Below are 22536 nucleotides of genomic sequence, written 5' to 3' on the forward strand. Positions count from 1 at the left end.
TTATTATTTACCTTCTACGTGATGACTTTACCGAAAGAACCAAGAATATGAATCCCTGCAGTCACGAAAGCTTTAAATAAAAATTCATTACCTCAATGATTAAATATAAATAAAATCCAACGCGCGGTGGAAAAACAAACTTACGCTCGTACGCGCAGATTTCTTTGGGACCGGCCAAATCCCGTTTGATCGATACCACAAACGATCACCAGATATCGATTCTCGCCAGTACTGCATGCGGGTTATACTTTTTGCATTGTGCACAGTCCAGAAGCTACCCACATGCCGAATTTCAAGTTTGTTGCATGTCGGGAAGTATGCTAAACATTTCCAACAGACACACACATTCATAAATTTCCCGTTTATATATATAGACTAGCTGTACTACCCGGCTTCGCCCGGGACTTGGATCCACCACGCCCGGCCGCCTTTGTCTCCCCAGTGGCGATGTTGACACGCCACAGCAGTTACTCGTTTGAGGCTGAGTCGACCTAAACGTCGTGAGAATTGTATTGTTTTATTTTATTATTTTATTCTCATTATACGTGACTTTACCGAAAGAACCAAAGAAGATGAATCCTTGCAGTCACGAAAGCTTTAAATCACCAAAATAAAGCTATAAAAACGATGTAACATTGATCATAGGAACTGTGATTCAAATGTAACAATTAACGTAGGGAATAATTTAACACGATGGCCGGGTTGATGGTAAGGGTTAACTGTACAAGGTGGCCGTTTGCTATTAACGGTGGGGGGGGGGGGTGAACTTAACAAGATGGTTACACAATGAGTGGTATGGATGACCTTAATAAGATGGCCGGCTTTGTACTGTGGGTGGTGGGGGATGAACTTAACAAGATGGCTGCGTTACTCAATGAGTGGTTGGGGTGACCTTAATATATCCGATTTTGTACTTTGGTTGGTGGGGATGAAACTTAACAAGATTGCCGGGTTACACAGTGAGTGGTTGGGGTGACCTTAATAAGATATCCGATTTTGTACTCTGGTTGGTGGGTAATGAACTTAACAAGATGGCCGGCATACACAGTGAGTGGTTGGGGTGACCTTAATAAGATGTCCGGCTTTATACTGTGGTTGGTGGGGGATGAACTTAACAAGATGGCCGGGTTACACAGTGAGTGGTTGGGGTGACCTTAATAAAATGACCGGCTTGTACTGTGGGTAGGGGGGGGAAGAACTTAACAAGATGGCCGGGTTACACAGTGAGTGGTTGGGGTGACCTTAATAAGATGGCCGGCTTTGTACTGTGGGTGGTGGGGGATGAACCTAACAAAATGACCGGGTTACACAGTGATTCGGGTGACCTTAATAAGATGGCTGGATTTGTACAGTGGGTGGTGGGGGATGAACTTAACAAGATGGCCGGGTTACATAGTGAGTGGATGGGGTGACCTAAATAAGATGGCCGGCTTAATAAACGGGTGATGGGGGATGAACTTAATAAGATGGCCGACTGACCATACTTCCGGTTCTGACGTCACTTTCGGCTCAGCGCTCCACGTCCCCAACGTGGCGCCGAGGGGCCGCCTCCGGATTCTCTCATTGGTCGGCGCCCTCAGCGCCGCCAACCAATCCCGACACGGGGGGAGTGGAGGTGATGGCGAGTGAGGCCGAGTCAGCGCTGTGATTGGCTGCTCACTAGGCCCCTCCTCTCACCCCTCCCCGCTCCCTCCACTTACGCCCCGCCCGTTCACCTTCGTCCCGCCCCCTCCACTCCCAAGCCCCGCCCCTTCCACCATTAGCCCCGCCTCCTTGACGCTCGGCCCCGCCTCCTTCGCATTCTTCGTCGCGAGACCGAGAGCCGGCGCGAGACGCTCCACCCCAACCTACTGTACACACTGCACACACTGTATATACTGTACACACTGTACACGCAGCCTGCACACACACACACAGCATATACACACAGCATATACATACATACATAAAGAGTCTATACATACAGCATATAAACACACACAGCATATACATACATACACACAGTCTATACATACACACAGTCTATACACACAGTCTATACATACACAGTCTATACATACACAGTCTATACATACACACATATACATACACACAGAGTCTATACATACACACAGTCTATACATACACACAGTCTATACATACACACAGCATACACATACACACAGTCTATACATACACACATCATATACATACATACAGTCTATACATACACACAATCTATACATACACACAGCAAATACATACACAGCATATACACACAGTCTATACATACACACAGCATATACACACAGTCTATACATACACACAGTCTATACATAAACACAGTCTATACATACGCACAGTCTATACATACACACAGTCTATACACACAGCATATACACACAGTCTATACATACACACAGTCTATACATACACAGAGTCTATACATACACACAGTCTATACATACACAGAGTCTATACATACACAGAGTCTATACACACAGCATATACATACACACAGCATATACACACAGTCTATACATACACACAGTCTATACACAAAGTCTATACACACAGAGTCTATACATACACAGTATCTACACACAGTCAACAACCACAACAACAACAGCAGCCACAACAACAACAACAGCTGCAGCCACAACAGCAACCACAACAACGTCGGCGCCTGTGCCAGGCTAGGTGCGCCTTGTGACGCGTGCTGCTGCTGCTGCTACAGCCCCAGCAGCAGAGGGCCATGGAGACCGGAAATCCCAGCAAGAAAGTGCGGACTGGAGCTGTCTCCATTTGGGTGAGTGGTGAGTGAGTGGTGAGGGTGGTAAGTGAGTGGTGAGTGAGTGGTGAGTTAGTGGTGAGGGTGGTGAGTGGGTGGTGAGTGAGTGGTGAGTGAGTTGTGAGTGGGTGGTGAGTGGGTGGTGAGTGGGTGGTGAGGGTGGTGAGTGGGTGGTGAGTGAGTGGTGAGGGTGGTGAGGGTGGTGAGTGAGTGGTGAGTGGTGAGTGAGTGGTGAGTGAGTGAGTGGTGAGGGTGGTGAGTGAGTGGTGAGTGAGTGGTGAGGGTGGTGAGTGGGTGGTGAGTGAGTGGTGAGTGGGTGGTGAGGGTGGTGAGTGAGTGGTAAGAGTGGTGAGTGAGTGGTGAGGGTGGTGAATGGGTGGTGAGGGTGGTGAGTGAGTGGTGAGGGTGGTGAGTGGGTGGTGAGGGTGGTGAGTGAGTGGTGAGGGTGGTAAGTGAGTGGTGAGGGTGGTGAGTGGGTGGTGAGGGTGGTGAGTGAGTGGTGAGGGTGGTGAGTGAGTGGTGAGTGAGTGGTGAGTGAGTGGTGAGGGTGGTGAGTGACGGGTGAGGGTGGTGAGTGGTGAGTGAGTGGTGAGGGTGTGAGTGACTGGTGAGGGTGGTGAGTGGGTAGTGAGTGAGTGGTAAGGGTGGTGAGTGAGTGGTGAGTGAGTGGTGAGGGGTGAGGGTGGTGAGTGAGTGGTGAGTGGGTTGTGAGGGTGGTGAGTGAGTGGTGAGTGGGTTGTGAGGGTGGTGAGTGAGTGGTGAGTGAGTGGTGAGGGTGGTGAGTGAGTGGTGAGTGAATGAGTGGTGAGGGTGGTGAGTGAGTGGTGAGTGAGTGGTGAGGGTGGTGAGTGAGTGGTGAGTGGGTGGTGAGGGTGGTGAGTGAGTGGTGAGTGGGTGGTGAGGGTGGTTGGTGAGTGAGTGGTGAGTGGTGGTGAGTGAGTGGTGAGGGTGGTGAGTGAGTGGTGAGGGTAGTGAGTGAGTGGTGAGTGAGTGGTGAGGGTGGTGAGTGAGTGGTGAGTGAGTGGTGAGTGGTGAGGGTGGTGAGTGACTGGTGAGGGTGGTGAGTGAGTGGTGAGTGAGTGAGTGGTGAGGGTGGTGAGTGAGTGGTGAGTGAGTGGTGAGTGGGTTGTGAAGGTGGTGAGTGAGTGGTGAGGGTGGTGAGTGAGTGGTGAGGGTGGTGAGTAAGTGGTGAGGGTGGTGAGTGGGTGGTGAGGGTGGTGAGTGAGTGGTGAGTGAGTGGTGAGGGTGGTGAGTGAGTGGTGAGTGAGTGGTGAGGGAGTGGTGAGGGTGGTGAGCGTAGTGGGTGAGTGGTGAGTGACTGGTGAGGGTGGTGAGTGGGGTGGTGAGTGAGTGGTGAGTGAGTGGTGAGGGTGGTGAGTGAGTGGTGAGTGAGTGGTGAGTGATTGGTGAGGGTGGTGAGTGAGTGAGTGGTGAGGGTGGTGAGTGAGTGAGTGGTGAGGGTGGTGAGTGAGTGGTGAGTGAGTGGTGAGGGTGGTGAGTGAGTGGTGATTGAGTGGTGAGGGTGGTGAGGGTGGTGAGTGAGTGGTGAGGGTGGTGAGTGAGTGAGTGGTGAGGGTGGTGAGTGAGTGGTGAGTGTGGTGAGTGAGTGGTGAGGGTGGTGAGTGAGTGGTGAGGGTGGTGAGTGAGTGGTGAGTGAGTGGTGAGGGTGGTGAGTGAGTGGTGAGTGAGTGGTGAGTGGGTTGTGAGGGTGGTGAGTGAGTGGTGAGTGAGTGGTGAGTGAGTGGTGAGGGTGGTGAGTGAGTGGTGAGGGTGGTGAGTGAGTGGTGAGTGAGTGGTGAGGGTGGTGAGGGTGGTGAGTGAGTGGTGAGGGTGGTGAGTGACTGGTGAGGGTGGTGAGTGAGTGGTGAGTGAGTGGTGAGGGTGGTGAGTGAGTGGTGAGTGAGTGGTGAGTGTGGTGAGTGAGTGGTGAGGGTGGTGAGTGAGTGGTGAGGGTGGTGAGTGAGTGGTGAGTGGTGAGGGTGGTGAGTGAGTGGTGAGTGAGTGGTGAGTGGGTTGTGAGGGTGGTGAGTGAGTGGTGAGTGAGTGGTGAGGGTGGTGAGTGAGTGGTGAGTGAGTGGTGAGTGAGTGGTGAGTGAGTGGTGAGTGTGGTGAGTGAGTGGTGAGGGTGGTGAGTGAGTGGTGAGTGAGTGGTGAGGGTGGTGAGTGAGTGGTGAGGGTGGTGAGTGAGTGGTGAGTGAGTGGTGAGTGACTGGTGAGGGTGGTGAGTGAGTGGTGAGTGAGTGGTGAGGGTGGTGAGTGAGTGGTGAGGGTGGTGAGTGAGTGGTGAGGGTGGTGAGTGAGTGGTGAGTGAGTGGTGAGTGGGTCGTTAGTGGTGAGGGTGGTGAGTGAGTGGTGAGTGAGTGGTGAAGGTGGTGAGTGAGTGGTGAGTGGTGAGGGTGGTGAGTGAGTGGTGAGTGAGTGGTGAGTGGGTTGTGAGGGTGGTGAGTGAGTGGTGAGTGAGCGGTGAGGGTGGTGAGTGAGTGGTGAGGGTGGTGAGTGAGTGGTGAGGGTGGTGAGGGTGGTGAGTGAGTGGTGAGGGTGGTGAGTGGGTGGTGAGTGAGTGGTGAGGGTGGTGAGTGACTGGTGAGGGTGGTGAGTGAGTGGTGAGTGAGTGGTGAGGGTGGTGAGTTAGTGGTGAGTGAGTGGTGAGTGGTGAGGGTGGTGAGTGAGTGGTGAGTGAGTGGTAAGGGTGGTGAGTGAGTGGTTTAGTGAGTGGTGAGGGAGTGGTGAGGGTGGTGAGTGAGTGGTGAGTGAGTGGAGAGGGTGGTGAGTGGTGGGTGAGTGGTGAGGGTGGTGAATGGTGAGGGTGGTGAGTGAGTGGTGAGTGGGTTGTGAGGGTGGTGAGTGAGTGGTGAGTGAGTAGTAAGTGAGTAGTGAGTAGTGAGTGAGTAGTGAGTGTGTGGTGAGTGGGTGGTGAGGATGTTGAGGGTGGTGAGTGAGTGGTGAGTAAGTGGTGAGGGTGGTGAGTGAGTGGTGAGGGTGGTGAGTGAGTGGTGAGTGAGTGGTGAGGGTGGTGAGTGAGTGGTGAGTGAGTGATGAGTGGGTTGTGAGGGTGGTGAGTGAGTGGTGAGTGTGGTGAGTGGGTGGTGAGTGAGTGGTGAGGGTGGTGAGTGACTGGTGAGGGTGGTGAGTGAGTGGTGAGTGAGTGGTGAGGGTGGTGAGTTAGTGGTGAGTGAGTGGTGAGTGGTGAGGGTGGTGAGTGAGTGGTGAGTGAGTGGTAAGGGTGGTGAGTGAGTGGTTTAGTGAGTGGTGAGGGAGTGGTGAGGGTGGTGAGTGAGTGGTGAGTGAGTGGAGAGGGTGGTGAGTGAGTGGTGAGTGAGTGGTGAGGGTGGTGATTGAGTGGTGAGTGAGTGGTGAGTGGCGAGTGAGTAGTGAGTGAGTAGTGAGTGTGTGGTGAGTGGGTGGTGAGGATGTTGAGGGTGGTGAGTGAGTGGTGAGTAAGTGGTGAGGGTGGTGAGTGAGTGGTGAGGGTGGTGAGTGAGTGGTGAGTGAGTGGTGAGGGTGGTGAGTGAGTGGTGAGTGAGTGATGAGTGGGTTGTGAGGGTGGTGAGTGAGTGGTGAGTGTGTGGTGAGGGTGGTGATTGAGTCGTGAGGGTGGTGAGTGAGTGGTGAGTGGGTGGTGAGTGAGTGGTGAGTGAGTTGTGAGGGTGGTGAGTGAGTGGTGAGCGAGTGGTAAGTGAGTGGTGAGGGTGGTGAATGAGTGGTGAGTGAGGGGTGAGGGTGGTGAGTGAGTGGTGAGCGAGTGGTGAGTGAGTGGTGAGGGTGGTGAGTGACTGTTGAGGGTGGGGAGTGAGTGGTGAGTGAGTGGTGAGGGTGGTGAGTGAGTGGTGAGGGTGGTGAGTGGGTGGTGAGTGAGTGGTGAGGGTGGTGAGTGGGTGGTGAGTGGTGAGGGTGGTGAGTGAGTGGTGAGTGAGTGGTGAGGGTGGTGAGTGAGTGGTGAGTGAGTGGTGAGGGTGGTGAGTGAGTGGTGAGTGAGTGGTGAGGGTGGTGAGTGAGTGGTGAGTGGGTTGTGAGGGTGGTGAGTGAGTGGTGAGGGTGGTGAGTGAGTGGTGAGGGTGGTGAGTGAGTGGTGAGGGAGTGGTGAGGGAGTGGTGAGGGTGGTGAGGGTGGTGAGTGAGTGGTGAGTGAGTGAGTGGTGAGTGAGTGAGTGAGTGGTGAGGGTGGTGAGTGGGTGGTGGGTGGGTGGTGAGTGGTGAGGGTGGTGAGTTAGAGGTGAGTGAGTGGTGAGTGGGTGGTGAGGGTGGTGAGTGGTGTAGTGGTGGTGTAGTGGTGGTGGTGTAGTGAAGGTGTGGTGGTGTAGTGGTGGTGGTGTAGTGGTGGTGTAGTGTAGTGAACATCGCTAGCACTGGGGAGACAAAGGCGGCCGGGCGTGGTCCTGACCACCCACCCCCTCGTGTACCGTTACCGGCCTTAATAGGCGCTCGCTAACAGCACTTGCTCTTACAGTCTGTTAAGGCTATACGGGGGATCTTTGTCTTTGTCTGTGTGTGTACGTGTGTGTGTGTCTGTGTGTGTACGTGTGTGTGTCTGTGTGTGTACGTGTGTGTGTCTGTGTGTGTACGTGTGTGTGTGTGTCTGTGTGTGTACGTGTGTGTGTGTCTGTGTGTGTACGTGTGTGTGTCTGTGTGTGTACGTGTGTCTGTGTGTATACGTGTGTGTGTCTGTGTGTGTACGTGTGTGTGTGTCTGTGTGTGTACGTGTGTGTGTGTCTGTGTGTGTACGTGTCTGTGTGTGTACGTGTGTGTGTCTGTGCATGTACGTGTGTGTGTGTCTGTGTGTGTACGTGTGTGTGTCTGTGTGTGTACGTGTGTATGTGTGACCCCATTCAAACCCACCGTGGCCTGATCTCCGCTATCTGATGAAAGCTGCAAGCGAGAATTTCATCATCACTTGCAGCTGGAGTTGGCATCGTCCCCCACTCCTCCTGATGGCGAGGTTAAGGACTGTGACTCATGCAGATGCATTGGCTGCTTTGGGTACACGGTCCAGACCTCCCCAGAGACCCTGGATGACTGAGGAGGTGTTCAAGCTGGCTGAGAAAAAGCGACAGGCCCTCTCTCATCGGCTACAGCATCCCACGTCGGAGAATGAGGAGGCTTACCGCAGCCTTCGCTCAGCGGTTTGGAGAGCCGTGAGGCGCTGCAAGGATGGGTGGTGGTCGCGGGTTGCTGTGGAGATGGAGTCTGCCTCAGTGGCCCGCGATCACAAATCTCTATTTAACTCCATCAAAAAAGTAACCTGCAGCGCCAATCTCTGACCTCCAGGAACAGGTTTGCAGATTTGCTGAGCATTTCTGTGAGGTCCTGGGGGAGGGAAAATCCCTCAGCCAGGAAAACATCTTGGCACAAAGTGAGGATGACCCTGCTGAGGCTGCGGTGCCTCAAATATTGGAAGAAGCCACCCCCTGTGAGTGGCTTGCTGAGGTGCCATCTGTTGAGGAAGTACTGAAGGCGATCCGGAGTCTGAGACCAGGAAAGGCACCGGGCAGAGATGATCTCCCAAGTGAAATGCTAAGGGAGGATGGCATTTGTGCACAGACTGCCCTACATGACATCATAACAACAGTCTGGACCACTGGACGGGTTCCTCAGGATTGGAAGGATCCCCCTCTTTAAGAAGGGGGACCGCACAGACTGTAACAACTACAGGGGCATCAAACTCCTCAGTGTACTGGGAAAGGTCCTGGCAAGGATTATTCAACATCGCCTTGCCAGGCACGCTGAGGAGAGGCTTGCGGAGCTCAAATGCGGTTTCAGGAAAGGGCAGTCCTGCACAGATGCCATATTTTCTGTCCGTCTGCTACAGCAGAGGTGTAGGGAATTCCAACAAGACCTACATCTCTGCTTTATTGACCTGGTCAAGGCCTATGATGCCATCAGTAGGCCTGGGCTCTGGGTTGTTCTTCGTGCTTTTGGAGTACCTGACCCTCTGCTCACGATCATTAAGGACCTTCATGATGGTGAGCCGGCCCGGGTAAAACTATGTGGCCGGGAGTCAGAGCCATTCCCTGTACACCTTGGGGTGCGACAGGGATGTCCTCTGGCTCCCACATTATTTAACATCTATTTTGACCACGTCGTTCATGAAGCCTTCAATAGCTGTACCGGAGGAATTTCCATCTGGTACAGATACAATGGGAGGCTGATTGATGCCCGGGTGTGGTCAAGGGATGGCTCCCTATTGCTCAACCACGTTATGTATGCCGATTATCTGGTGATTGCCACTGACTCAGAGGAGGAGTTGGAGATGCTGCTGCTGAGACTGGAGCGTGCCACTAAGAGGTGGGGCCTTACCATCAGCCCCACCAAAACTAAGCACCTGCCTGGGTATTTTGTACCATCAGACACTCCACCCCCACACCTCCCAATCGGTGATGGGGCAGTTGTGGAGAGAGTGGAGAGTTTCCCATACCTGGGCAGTGTGCTTATGACCGGCTCCAGTTTAACAGCAGAGGTCTCACTCCGAATCAGTTGAGCGGCAATATCTTTTCATCGGTTGCGTAACGCTGTGTGGAAGCTACCTGGTCTGTCGCTCCGCACTAAGCTTCAGGTCTTCTCGGCCACGGTCATTCCCTCCCTTCTCTACGCTTGCGAAACGTGGACCCCCCTAATGGAACATCTTCGCCGGTTAGAAACATTTAGGCTGGCCTGCCTACGATCCATCCTAGGTTTAACCAGACTGGATTGTGTGAGGAGCTCACAAATCCTTGAAAGATCTGGGCAAGGTCCCATCGGTGAGCTCCTCCGGCGGGCAAGGCTGCGATGGCTGGGTCATGTAGCCCGCATGCCCAGCCACCGCATGCCGAAACAGCTTTTGTTCGGCCGGATTGAGGGGGCTAGACGGGCGCGGCACGGGCTAGAGAAGAGATGGAGTGATGTGGTACAGGAGGACGTGGAGCTGAGTGGACTTGCCGATGACTGGTACCAGCGGTGTCAAGATCGGCCTCTGTGGAGGAGGCTCGTGAAGGACGCTACTGGGCAGTTGGAGGCAGTCGCCCTCCAACAACAATGGAGGGCGGAGGAGCGACGCTCACAACAATGAGCGGATCGCCCGGTGGCTAAAGCACAGCAGGTTGGCACAGTACGGGGCACAGGTGGTGCATCAGCCAGTCATCTCAGTCAGTCGACCCGTGGCACCTGGGTCTGCCCCGTGACCTGCCAGCGGGCGTTCGACACTTCACCTGGCCTCAGGGTGCACATAGCCTGGCACAAGCGTCGTAGTGACGTCACCGCCACTTAGTGGTGAATGGCGGTTGTTGTTGTTGAGTGTGAGTGAGTGTGTGTGAGTGAGAGAGTGTGTGTGTGTGAGTGGGTTGGTGAGTGTGTGTGAGTGAGTGAATGTGAGAGTGTGTGTATGTGAGTGGGTTGGTGAGTGTGTGGGTGAGTGAGTGTGTGAGTGTATGAGTGAGTGAGTGTGTCTGTGTGTATCTGTGTATGTATTTATCTCTATGTGTCTATATGTATATATATTTGTGTGTCTGTGTGTGTGAGTGGTGGTGTAGTAGGTGGCGCTACGCTGCGCTATGAACCCAGCTACCCGAGTTTGATTCCTGCTCATGGCCAACACCGCCAGTGACGATTCTCTGAACCGGTCCTGGGCCTCCCCTAAGTCGACTCAGCCTCAAATGAGTACCTGGTGTAGCGGTGTTCGTGGTGGGGTAGTGGTGGTGTCGTGGTGGTGGTGGTGTAGTGGTGGTGGTGTAGTGGTGGTGGTGTAGTGGTGGTGGTGATGGTGGTGTAGTGGTGATGCTGGTGATGGTGGTGGTGTAGTGGTGGTGTGGTTGTGGTGGTGGTGGTGTAGTGGTGGTGGTTGTGGTGGTGGTGTAGTGGTGATGGTCGAGGTGTAGTGAACATCGCTAGCACTGGGGGAGAGACAAAGGCGGCCGGGCGTGGTGGTGCTGGTCACCCACCCCCTCTGTGTGTGTAGCCACAGTGCCGGTAGCCTTCATAGGTGATGCTGCTACTCGCTACAAGCAGCACTTGCCCCTACAGCCTGCTAGAGTCTACCTGGGGGATCTTTGTCTGTGTGTAGGTGTTACTAGCAGCACTTGCCTCTACAGCCTGCTAGAGGCTACACGGGGGAGCTTTGTCTGTGTGTGTGTATTAAACCCTGGATGGATTGAATGTTTTATGAATGTTTTCTCAACATTTAATTAATGTTTTCTCATCGTTTTCTGGACGTATTTTGAACGTTTTTTGAACGTTTTCTTAACGTTTCCATTCAAAGCGAAAACCGGTTCGGTGGGAGTCGTTGCCGAACCGGTTTTTTGACCCCGCCCCCATTGACCCCGCCTCCCTTGACTCCTCCCCTTTGACCCCACACCTCATTGACTCCTCCCCTCTTGACCCCGCCTCCTGACCCCACCCCTCATTGACTTCGCCCCTCCCTCCCACTCCTCCCCCCCTCGGGGTTTCCCTGCCTGGGCGTGGGCAGAGGCTGAGGGGGCTGAGGGGAGGGGGTGAGGGGGGTGAGGGGAGGGGCTGAGGGGGTGAGGGGAGGGGCTAAGGGCGGTGAGGGGAAGGGCTAAGGGCGGCGAGGGGTGGGTCTGAGGGGGTGAGGGGAGGGGCTAAGGGCGGTGAGGGGAGGGGCTGAGGGAGGTGAGGGGAGGGACTGAGGGGGGTGAGGGGAGGGGGTGAGGGGAGGGGGTGAGGGGATGGGCTGAGGGGAGGGGCTGAGGGGGGTGAGGGGAGGGGCTGAGGGAGGTGAGGGGAGGGACTGAGGGTGGTGAGGGGAGGGGGTGAGGGGGGTGAGGAGAGAGGCTGAGGGGGGTGAGGGGAGGGGCTGAGAGGGGTGAGGGGGGTGAAGAGAGAGGCTGAGGGGGTGAGGGGAGGGGTTGAGGGGTGAGGGGAGGGGCTGAGAGGGGTGAGGGGAGGGGCTGAGAGGGGTGAGGGGAGGGGCTGAGGGAGGTGAGGGGAGGGGCTGAGGGCGGTGAGGGGAGGGTGTGAGGGGAGGGGTTGAGGGGGTGAGGGGAGGGGCTGAGAGGGGTGAGGGGGGTGAGGAGAGACGCTGAGGGGGGTGAGGGGAGGGGCTGAGCGGGGCTGACTGCCACGTGGCATAGCACTCAGCGTGAAGGGGAGTAGGTGGGGGGTGAGACAGGGTGGGGGGGTTAGTGGGAGGGTGTTTTGGTGGGTGGGTGAGATGGTGGGTGGGTGAGATGGTGGGTGGGTGGATTAGTGGGTGGGTGGATTAGTGGGTGGATTAGTGGGTGGGTGGATTTTTGGGTGGGTGGGTGGGATGGTGGGTGGGTGGATTAGTGGGTGGATGGATTAGTGGGTGGATTAGTGGGTGGGTGGATTTTTGGGTGGGTGGGTGTGATGGTGGGTGGGTGGGATGGTGGTTGGGTGGATTAGTGGGTGGGTGTGATAGTGGGTGGGTGTGATAGTGGGTGGGTGTGATAGTGGGTGGGTGTGATGTTAGGTGGGTGGGTGTGATGGTCGGTGGGTGGATTAGTGGGTGGGTATGATTGTGGGTGGGTGGATTAGTGGATGTAATGGTGGGTGGGTGGGTGTGAGGGTGGGTGGATTAGTGGGTGGGTGTGATGGTGAGTGTGATGGTGAGTGTGATGGTGGGTGGGTGTGATGGTGGGTGGGTGTGATGGTGAGTGTGATGGTGGGTGGGTGAGTGGGTGACTTCAATGCCCGAGTTGGTCATGATGCTGGCACCTGGTCTGGAGTGATTGGAAGGCATGGGCCAGATCAGCTCAATAACAACGGTAGGAGGCTGCTAGATTTTTGTGCAGCCCATGGGCTTGTAATTACCAACACGCTGTTCCGGCATTGGCGCATCCACACAACATCATGGATGCATGCCGGGTCCAAGCAAGAACATCTGCTGGACTACGTAGTTATGGACCAGCGGATGCGAGCCCATGTCCTTGACATCAGGGCCTACCGTGGAGCTGATCTGCTGTCTGACCATCGACTTGTCATCTGTAAGATGCGCCTGCCATTCTTCCACTCCGGTGGTGGGTGTACACCCAGGACCCCATTCCAACCTAAGGTGGCCTGGTCTCAGCTGATAAAAGTTGCAAGCGAGAATTTCATCACCGCTTGCTGCTGGGGTTGGCATCGTCCCCCACTCCTCCTGATGTCGAGGGTAAATGGGAGAGGTTTAGGACTGTAACTCATGCAGATGCAATGGCTGCTTTGGGTACGCGGTACAGACCTCCCCAGAGACCCTGGCTGACAGAGGAGGTGTTCAGGATAGTTGAGAAAAAGGGACAGGCCCACTCTAATCGTCTACAGCATCCCACGTCAGAGAATGAGGAGGCTTACCGCAGCCTTCGCTCGGAGGTTCGGAGAGCCGTGAGGCGCTACAAGGATGGGTGGTGGTCGCGGGTTGCTGAGGAGATGGATAATAAAGGTTTTTGGGTTAGATCACGTTATTTATAAATGTGTCGAAACCCTCCACCACCCGACACGGCCAATCAGCAAAATAAAGTGTCACGTTGACAAAAGACAATTAGTTCACTACTTTAGCCCACTGGTGTGTTGAAGAGTGAATCCACAACATTTACAGTTATTCATTCTTCAACACACCGGTGGGCTAAAGTCATGAACTAATTGTCTTTTATCAACGTGACACTTTATTTTGCTGATTGGCCGTGTCGGGTAGTGGAGGGTTTCGACATTTATAAATAACGCGATCTAACCCAAAAACCTTTGTTATGAATAATATTGGTCGCGAAAGCCTACGTGTTAAACTGAGGAGATGGAGTCTGCCTCAGTGGCCCGCGATCACAAATCTGCAGCGCCACACCTATTACCATCATTAGGGGAAAAATGGTGATCCAATCTCTGACCCCCAGGAACACGTTTGCAGATTTGCTGAGCATTTCTGTGAGGTCCTGGGGGAGGGGAAAGCCCTCATCCAGGAAAACAACGTGGCACAAAGTGGGGATGACCCTGCTGAGGCTGCGGTGCCTCAAATATTCGAGGAGGAAGTCACCCCCTGTGAGTGGCTGGCTGAGGTGCCATCTGTTGAGGAAGTACTGAAGGCGATCCAGAGTCTGAAACCAGGAATGGCATCGGGCAGAGATGATCTTCCCAGCAAAATGCTGAGGGAGGGTGGCGTTTGTGCACAGACTGCCCTACATGACATCATAACAACAGTCTGGACCACTCGACGGGTTCCGCAGGATTGGAAGGATGCCCTGGTGGTCCCCCTCTTTAAGAAGGGGGACCGCACAGACTGTAACAACTACAGGGGCATCTCACTCCTCAGTGTGCCATCAAAGGTCCTTGCAAGGATTATTCAAAATCGCCTTACCAGGCACGCTAGGAGAGGCTTGCGGAGCCCCAATGTGGTCCTGCACAGATGCCATATTTTCTGTCTGTCTGCTACAGCCGAGGTGAAGGGAATTCTAACAATACCTACATCTCTGCTTTATTGACCTGGTCAAGGCCTATGATTCCATCAGTAGGCCTGGACTCTGGGTTGTTCTTCGTGCTTTCGGAGTCCCTGACCCTCTGCTCATGATCATTAAGGACCTTGATGATGGTGAGCAGGCCCGGGTAAAACTACGTGGCCGGGAGTCAGAGCCATTCCCTGTACACCTTGGGGTGCGACAGGGATGTCCTCTGGCTCCCACATTATTTAACATCTATTTTGACCACGTAGTTCGTGAAGCCTTCAATAGCTGTACCGGGGGAATTTTCATTTGGTACAGATATAATGGAACGCTGATCGATGCCCGGGTGCGGTCAAGGGATGGCTCCCTATTGTTCAACCACATTATGTATGCCCATGATCTGGTAATTGCTGCTCATTTAGAGAAGGAGTTGGAGACGCTGCTGCTGAAACTGGAGCGTGCCACTAAGAGGTGGGGCCTTACCATCAGCCCCACCAAAACTAAGCACCTGCCTGGGTATTTTGTACCATTGGACACTCCACCCCCACAACTCCCAATCGGTCATGGGGCAGTTGTGGAGAGTGTGGAGAGTTTCCCATACCTGGGCAGTGTGCTTATGACCGGCTCCAGTTTAACAGCAGAGGTCTCACTCCGAATCAGTCGAGCGGAAATATATTTTCATCGGTTGCGTAACGCTGTGTGGAAGCTACTTGGTCTGTCGCTCCGCACTAAGCTTCAGGTCTTCTCGGCCACGGTCATTCCCTCCCTTCTCTACGCTTGCGAAACGCGGGCCCCCCTAATGGAGCATCTTCGCCGGTTTGAAATATTTAGGCTGGCCTGCCTACAATTCATCCTGGGTTTAACCAGGCTGGATTGTGTGATTAGCTAAAAAAATCCTTGAAAGATCTGGGCAATGTCCCATCGGTGAGCTCCTCCGGCAGGCAAGGCTGCGTTGGCTTGGTCATGTAGCCCGCATGCCCAGCCACCGCATGCCGAAACAGCTTTTGTTCGGCCGGATCGAGGGGGCTAAACGGGCGCGGCACCGGCTAGAGAAGAGGAGTGATGTGGTACAGGCGGACGTGGAGCTGAGTGGACTTGCCGATAACTGGTACCAGCGGTTTCAAGATCGACCTTTGTGGAGGAGGCTCGTGAAGAACGCTGCTACTGGGCAGTTGCCGGCAGTCGCCCTCCAACAACAACGGAGGGCGGAGGAGCGACGCTCACCCCCTCATCTCAGCCAGTCGACCCGTGGCACCTGGGTCTGCCCCATGACCTCCTGCCAGCGGGCGTTCAACCCTTCACGTGGCCTCAAGGTGCACATGGCCTGGCACAACCGAATGGCGGTTGTTGTTGAGTGGGTGAGTGTGATGGTGAGTGGGTGTAATGGTGGGTGGGTGGGTGAGTGAGTGGGTGAGTTGGTGGGTGAGTGGGTGGGTGGGTGTGTGTATGGGTGTGTGTCAGCCTCACCCATCGACATACCCACCCACCCACTCACCTAAACAACCCACCCACCCTCATATCCACCCACCCACTCACCCACCCACCTAACCCACCCAACCACATACCACCACCCCACCCACCACCCACCCACCCACCAGAGTGCTGCTGACTGTCGCTGAACTGAAGAGCGCAGTGACGCCCCACGGCACTGCTGACTCCCACACTGATAGAGACTCACAGAGACCCACAGAAACCCACACTTATAGAGACCCACAGAGACCCACAGAGACCCACAGAGACCCATACTCATAGAGACCCACAGAGACCCACAGAGACTCACAGAGACCCACACTCATAGAGACCCACAGAGACCCACGGAGACCCACACTCATAGAGACCCACAGAGACCCACAGAGACCCATACTCATAGAGACCCACAGAGACTCACAGAGACCCATACTCATAGAGACCCACAGAGACTCACAGAGACTCACAGAGACTCATACCCACAGAGACCCACAGAGACCCATACTCATAGAGACCCACAGAGACCCACAGAGACTCACAGAGACCCACACTCATAGAGACCCACACCCACAGAGACCCACAGAGACTCACAGAGACCCATACTCATAGAGACCCATAGACACCCACAGAGACTCACAGAGACCCACACTCATCGAGACCCACAGAGACTCACACAGACCCAAACTCATAGAGACCCACACTCTTAGAGACCCACACTCTTAGAGACCCACACTCTTAGAGACCCACACTCATCAGAGACTCACACTCATAGAGACTCACAGAGACCCATACTCATAGAGATCCGTACTCATTGAGACCCACAGAAACCCACAGAGACCCATACTCATAGAGACCCACAGAGACTCACAGAGACTCATACCCACAGAGACCCACAGAGACCCATACTCATAGAGACCCACAGAGACCCACAGAGACTCACAGAGACCCACACTCATAGAGACCCACACCCACAGAGACCCACAGAGACTCACAGAGACTCACAGAGACCCATACTCATAGAGACCCATAGACACCCACAGAGACTCACAGAGACCCACACTCATCGAGACCCACAGAAACCCACAGAGACTCACACAGACCCAAACTCATAGAGACCCACACTCTTAGAGACCCACACTCTTAGAGACCCACACTCATCAGAGACTCACACTCATAGAGACTCACAGAGACCCATACTCATAGAGATCCATACTCATTGAGACCCACAAAAACCCACAGAGACCCATACTCATAGAGACCCACAGAGACACAGAGACCCATACTCATAGAGAACCACACTCATAGAGACCCACAGAGACCCATACTCATAGAGACCCATACTCATAGAGACCCACAGAGACCCATACTCATAGAGACCCACAGAGACACAGAGATCCATACTCATAGAGAACCACACTCATAGAGACCCACAGAGACCCATACTCATAGAGACCCATACTCATAGAGACCCACAGAGACACAGAGACTCACAGAGACCCACAGAGTCCCATAGAGACCCACAGATACCCACAGAGACTCACACACACTCACAGAGTGAGAGGTGAATGGTGAGTGAGTGGTGAGTGAGTAGTGTGTGAGTGGTGAGTGAGTGGTGAGTGAGTGGTGAGTGGGTGAGTGAGTGAGTGGGTGAGTGAGTGAGTGGTGAGTGAGTGAGTGTGTGAGTGTGTGAGTGAGTGGTGAGTGAGTGAGTAAGTGAGTGAGTGAGTGGTGAGTGGCAGGTGATTGCGAGCTGACGCAGCGAGGTAAATGTCAGTGACGCAAGCCACTGAACTTGTGGGGTCAGCTCGTTTCGAGCTGTCATTGTGTGCCTGTATGTGTGTCATTGTGTGTGTGTCATTGTGTGTGTCTGTGTGTGTGTCATTGTGTGTGCCTGTGTGTGTCATTGTGTGTGCCTGTGTGTGTGTCATTGTGTGTGTCAATGTGTGTCCCATACCTGGGCAGTGTGCTTATGACCTGCTCCAGTTTAACAGCACAGGTGTCACTCCGAATCAGTCGAGCGGCAAAATCTTTTCATCGGTTGCGTAACGCTGTTTGGAAGCTACCTGGTCTGTCGCTCCGCACGAAGCTTCAGGTCTTCTCGGCCACGGTCATTCCCTCCCTTCTCTACGCTTGCAAAACGTGAACCCCCCTAATGGAACATCTTCGCCGGTTAGAAACATTTAGGCTAGTCTGCCTACGATCCATCCTGGGTTTAACCAGGCTGGATTGTCTGAGGAGCTCACAAATCCTTGAAAGATCTGGGCAAGGTCCCATCGGTGAGCTCCTCCTGCAGGCAAGGCTGCGTTGGCTGGGTCATGTAGCCCGCATGCCCAGCCACCGCATGCCGAAACAGCTTTTGTTCGGCCGGATCGAGGGGGCAAAGCGGCCACGGCACGGGCTAGAGAAGAGATGGAGTGATGTGGTACAGGAGGACGTGGAGCTGAATGGACTTGCCGATGACTGGTACCAGCGGTGTCAAGATCGGCCTCTGTGGAGGAGGCTCGTGAAGGATGCTACTGGGCAGTTGGAGGCAGTCGCCCTCCAACAACAACGGAGGGCGGAGGAGCGACGCTCACAACAACGAGCGGAGCGCCGGGTGGCTAAAGCACATCAGGTTGGCACAGTAGGGAGCACAGGTGGTGCATCAGCCAGTCATCTCAGTCATCTTAGTCAGTCGACCCGTGGCACCTGGGTCTGCCCCGGGACCTCCTGCCCGCGGGCGTTCAACACTTCACGTGGCCTCAGGGTGCACATAGCCTGGCACAAGCGCCATGGTGACGTCACCGCCACTTAGTGGCGAATGGCGTTTGTTGTTGTTGTTGTGTCATTGTGTGTGCCTGTATGTGTCATTGTGTGTGTGTCATTGTGTGTGCCTGCGTGTGCCTGTGTGTGTGTCATTGTGTGCTTGTGTGTGTCATTGTGTGTGCCTGTGTGTGGTCCGGAAAAACAACCCCCTACCTCCTCGCGGTGCCGGACGGGCAACTCTGTCGTGGACAGTGCTGTGGGGTGAGGGCCAATTCCGATTGGCTTCTCCTCTCATGGCGTCTGTGACCACCACAGGGGCTAAACGGGGCCTCTGGACGGGTGCGAGGGGCTGGTAACCCCTTCACCTTCAACATTTTTATCACGAAACCAAGAATTAAAAATGTAACTATAAGCTCGTGCTGGAGGCCCCGGGAGGACAGGCGTCTATGACGTCTCCTGGTCAAACCCCAATTGGTGGAGCCAGGAGATTGAATCTCTACCCTCGGGGCTCCTCCAGAAACAACTAAAAGCCACTTCGGGTGGCCACGTGGAATGGTCGAACGCTCACTGCGGAGGAGTGGCTGCCACTCCTCTGTCGGGAGCTGGACCAGTACCGCCTGGATCTCTGTAGCATTTAGGAGGTCCGGTGGACCGGTTCTGGCTCCTGCCACCATGAGGGGTGGACAGTCCTCTACTCGGGGCAGCAGACTGCCAAACAACAGGGTGTGGCTCTTCTTTTGAACAAAAGAATAAAGGGAGCGTGGGAGCGTGGCGGTGAGGTGTGGGAAGCTGTAAGCCCCAGGCTACTTTGGGCTCACCTTCGTGGTTACTTATGCCCCCACTGAAGATGAACATCCATGGAGGGATGCAGGCAAAGCCGATGAGTCAGATGCCTTCTATGACCTCCTGTCACAGGTGCTGGATGAAGTGGCCCCTCGGGATAGAGTCATCTTGTTGTTCAATGCCCGGGTTGGTCATGATGCTGGCACCTGGTCTGGAGTGATTGGAGGGCATGGGCAAGATCAGCTCAATAACAATGGTAGGAGGCTGATAGATTTTTGTGCAGCCCATGGGCTTGTAATTACCAACACGCTGTTCCGGCATCAGTGCATCCACACAACATCATGGATGCATGTCGGGTCCAAGCAAGAACATCTGCTGGACTACATAGTGACGGACCAGCGGATGCGAGCCCATGTCCTTGACACCAGGACCTATCGCGAAGCTGATCTGCCCTCTGACCATCGACTAGTCATCTGTAAGATGCGCCTGCCATTCTTCCACTCCGGTGGTGGTTGTACACCCAGGACCCCATTCCAACCTAAAGTGGCCTGGTCTCAGTTATCTGATGAAAGTTGCAAGCGAGAATTTCATCATCGCTCGCGGCCGGGATTGGCATCGTCCCCCACTCCTCCTGATGTCGAGGGTAAATGGGCGAGGTTTAGGACTGTGACGCATGCAGCTGCAATGGCTGCTTTGGGTACGCGGTCCAGACCTCCCCAGAGACCCTGGCTGATGGAGGAGGTGTTCAGGATGGTTGAGAAAATTCGACAGGCCCACTCTCATTGGCTTCAGAATCACACGTCAAAGAATGAGGAGGCTTACCGCAGCCTTCGCTCGGAGGTACGGAGAGCCGTGAGGCACTGCAAGGTTGGGTGGTGGTCGCGGGTTACTGAGGAGATGTAGTCTGACTCATTGGCCCGCGATCACAAATCTCTATTTAACTCCATCAAAAAAGTAACCTGCAGCACCATACCTATTACCATCATTAGGGGAAAAAACGGTGATCCAATCTCCGACCCCCAGGAACAGGTTTGCAGATTTGCTGAGCATTTCTGTGAGGTCCTGGGGGAGGGGAAATCCCTCAGCCAGGAAAACATCGTGGCACATAGTGGGGATGACCCTGCTGAGGCTGCGGTGCCTCAAATATTGGAAGAAGTCACCCCCTGTGAGTGGCTGGCTGAGGTGCCATCTGTTGAGGAAGTACTGAAGGCGATCTGGAGTCTGAGACCACGAAAGGCACCGGGAAGAGATGATCTCCTAATCGAAATGCTGAGGGAGGGTGGCGTTTGTGCACAGACTGCCCTATGTGACATCATAACAACAGTCTGGACCACTGGACGGGTTCCGCAGGATTGGAAGGATGCCCTGGTGGTCCCCCTCTTTAAGAATGGGGACCGCACAGACTGTAACAACTACAGGGGCATCTCACTCCTCAGTGTGCCGGGAAAGGTCTTGGCAAGGATTATTCAACATCGCCTTGCCAGACACGCTGAGGAGAGGCTTGCGCAGCCCCAATGCGGTTTCAGGAAATGGCGGTCCTGCACAGATGCCATATTTTCTGTCCGTCAGCTACAGCAGAGGTGTAGGGAATTCCCACAAGACCTACATCTCTGCTTTATTGACCTGGTCAAGGCCTATGATACCATCAGTAGGCCTGGGCTCTGGGTTGTTCTTCGTGCTTTTGGAGTCCCTGACCCTCTGCTCACGATCATTAAGGACCTTCATGATAGTGAGCGGGCCCAGGTAAAACTAAATGGCCGGAAGCCATTCCCTGTACACCTTGGGGTGCGACAGGGATGTCCCCTGGCTCCCACATTATTTAACATCTATTTTCACCACGTAGTTCGTGAAGCCTTCAATAGCTGTACCGGCGGAATCTCCATATGGTACAGATATAATGGGAGGCTGATCGATGCCAGGGTGCAGGTCAAGGGATGGCTCCCTATTGCTCAACCACGTTATGTATGCCGATGATTTGGTAATAGCTGCTCATTCAGAGGAGTTGGAGACGCTGCTGCTGAGACAGGAGCGTGCCACTAAGAGATGGGGCCTTACCATCAGCCCCACCAAAACTAAGCTCCTGCCTTGGTATTTTGTACCATCGGACACTCCACCCCCACAATTCCCAATCGGTGATGGGGCAGTTGTGGAGAGAGTGGAGAGTTTCCCATACCTGGGCAGTGTGCTTATGACCAGCTCCAGTTTAACAGCAGAGGTCTCACTCCGAATCAGTCAAGCGGCAATATATTTTCATCGGTTGTGTAACGCTGTGTGGAAGCTACCTGGTCTGTCGCTCTGCACTAAGCTTCAGGTCTTCTCGGCCACGGTCATTCCCTCCCTTCTCTACGCTTGCGAAACGTGGACCCCCCTAATGGAACATCTTCGCCTGTTAGAAACATTTAGGCTGGCCTGCCTACGATCCATCCTGGGTTTAACCAGACTGGATTGTGTGAGGAGCTCACAAATTCTTGAAAGATCTGGGCAAGGTCCCATCGGTGAGCTCCTCCGGCAGGCAAGGCTGCGATGGCTGGGTCATGTAGCCCGCATGCCCAGCCACCGCATGCCGAAACAGCTTTTGTTCGGCCGGATTGAGGGGGCTATATGGGCGCGGCACGGGCTAGAGAAGAGATGGAGTGATGTGGTACAGGAGGACGTGGAGCTGAGTGGACTTGCCGATGACTGGTACCAGCGGTGTCAAGATCGGCCTCTGTGGAGGAGGCTCGTGAAGGACGCTACTGGGCAGTTGGAGGTAGTCGCCCTCCAACAACAACGGAGGGCGGAGGAGCGACGCTCACAACAACGAGCGGAGCGCCGGGTGGCTAAAGCACAGCAGGTTGGCACAGTAGGGGGCACAGGTGGTGCACCAGCCAGTCATCTCGGTCATCTCAGTCAGTCGACCCGTGGCACCTGGGTGTGCCCCGTAACCTCCTGCCAGTGGGCGTTCGACACTCCACGTGGCCTCAATGTGCACATGGCCTGGCACAAGCGTCGTGGTGATGTCACCGACACTTCGTGGCGAATGGCGGTTGTTGTTGTGTGAGAGTGAATGTTAGTGAGTGTGTGAGTGGGTGAGTGTGTGAGTGGGTGAGAGAGTGTGTGAGTGGGTGAGTGTGTGAGTGGGTGAGTGAATGGGTGAGTGAGTGATTGAGTGTGTTTGTGAGTGTGAGTGGGTGAGTGTGTCAGTGGGTGAGTGAGTGGGTGGGTGAGTGAGTGTGTGTGTGAGTGTGTGTGCGAGTGAGTGTGTGAGTGGGTGAGAGATTGAGTGAGTATGTGTGTGAGTGTATGAGTGTGTCAGTGGGTGAGTGGGTGAGTGTGTGAGTGAATGAGTTGGTGAGTGTGTGAGTAGAGATGGAGTGATGGGTGAGTGTCACTCACATGACGTAAGTGCTGATGTGACAACATTCTTAAACTTTACCGAAGG

At 54.4% G+C, this 22536-nt stretch overlaps 2 protein-coding genes across 6 annotated transcripts in view; both read left to right on the top strand.

The window, feature by feature from the left end:
* The first annotated feature begins 1031 nt into the window (after positions 1-1031).
* On the top strand, positions 1032-2692 carry LOC142906661 (uncharacterized). The gene is made up of 3 exons (XM_076054935.1): positions 1032-1047; positions 1631-2037; positions 2105-2692. Exons 1-3 carry the CDS (start codon positions 1032-1034, stop codon positions 2690-2692), a joined length of 1011 nt encoding a protein of 336 aa, XP_075911050.1.
* The window catches only part of LOC116956905 (bifunctional 3'-phosphoadenosine 5'-phosphosulfate synthase 1-like), a 74310-nt gene continuing 54423 nt past the window's right edge, over positions 2650-22536 (top strand). For all 5 annotated transcript variants that reach the window (XM_076054860.1, XM_076054862.1, XM_076054861.1 and 2 more), the window contains exon 1: positions 2650-2788. In XM_076054860.1, coding sequence (XP_075910975.1) covers positions 2735-2788 — 54 coding nt within the window. In that variant the 5' untranslated portion in view covers positions 2650-2734. The remainder of the gene's footprint in view (positions 2789-22536) is intronic.

Source organism: Petromyzon marinus, chromosome 68, assembly GCF_048934315.1.
Source record: "Petromyzon marinus isolate PM22_M1 ecotype Great Lakes invasive population chromosome 68, UKy_Petmar_22M1.pri1.0, whole genome shotgun sequence".
Lineage (NCBI taxonomy): Eukaryota > Metazoa > Chordata > Hyperoartia > Petromyzontiformes > Petromyzontidae > Petromyzon > Petromyzon marinus.

Coding starts and splice junctions, on each gene's coding strand:
- LOC142906661 (XM_076054935.1), top strand. Junction 2,038..2,104: donor ACAGTCTATACACACAGTCT/ATACATACACAG, acceptor CAGAGTCTATAC/ATACACACAGTCTATACATA.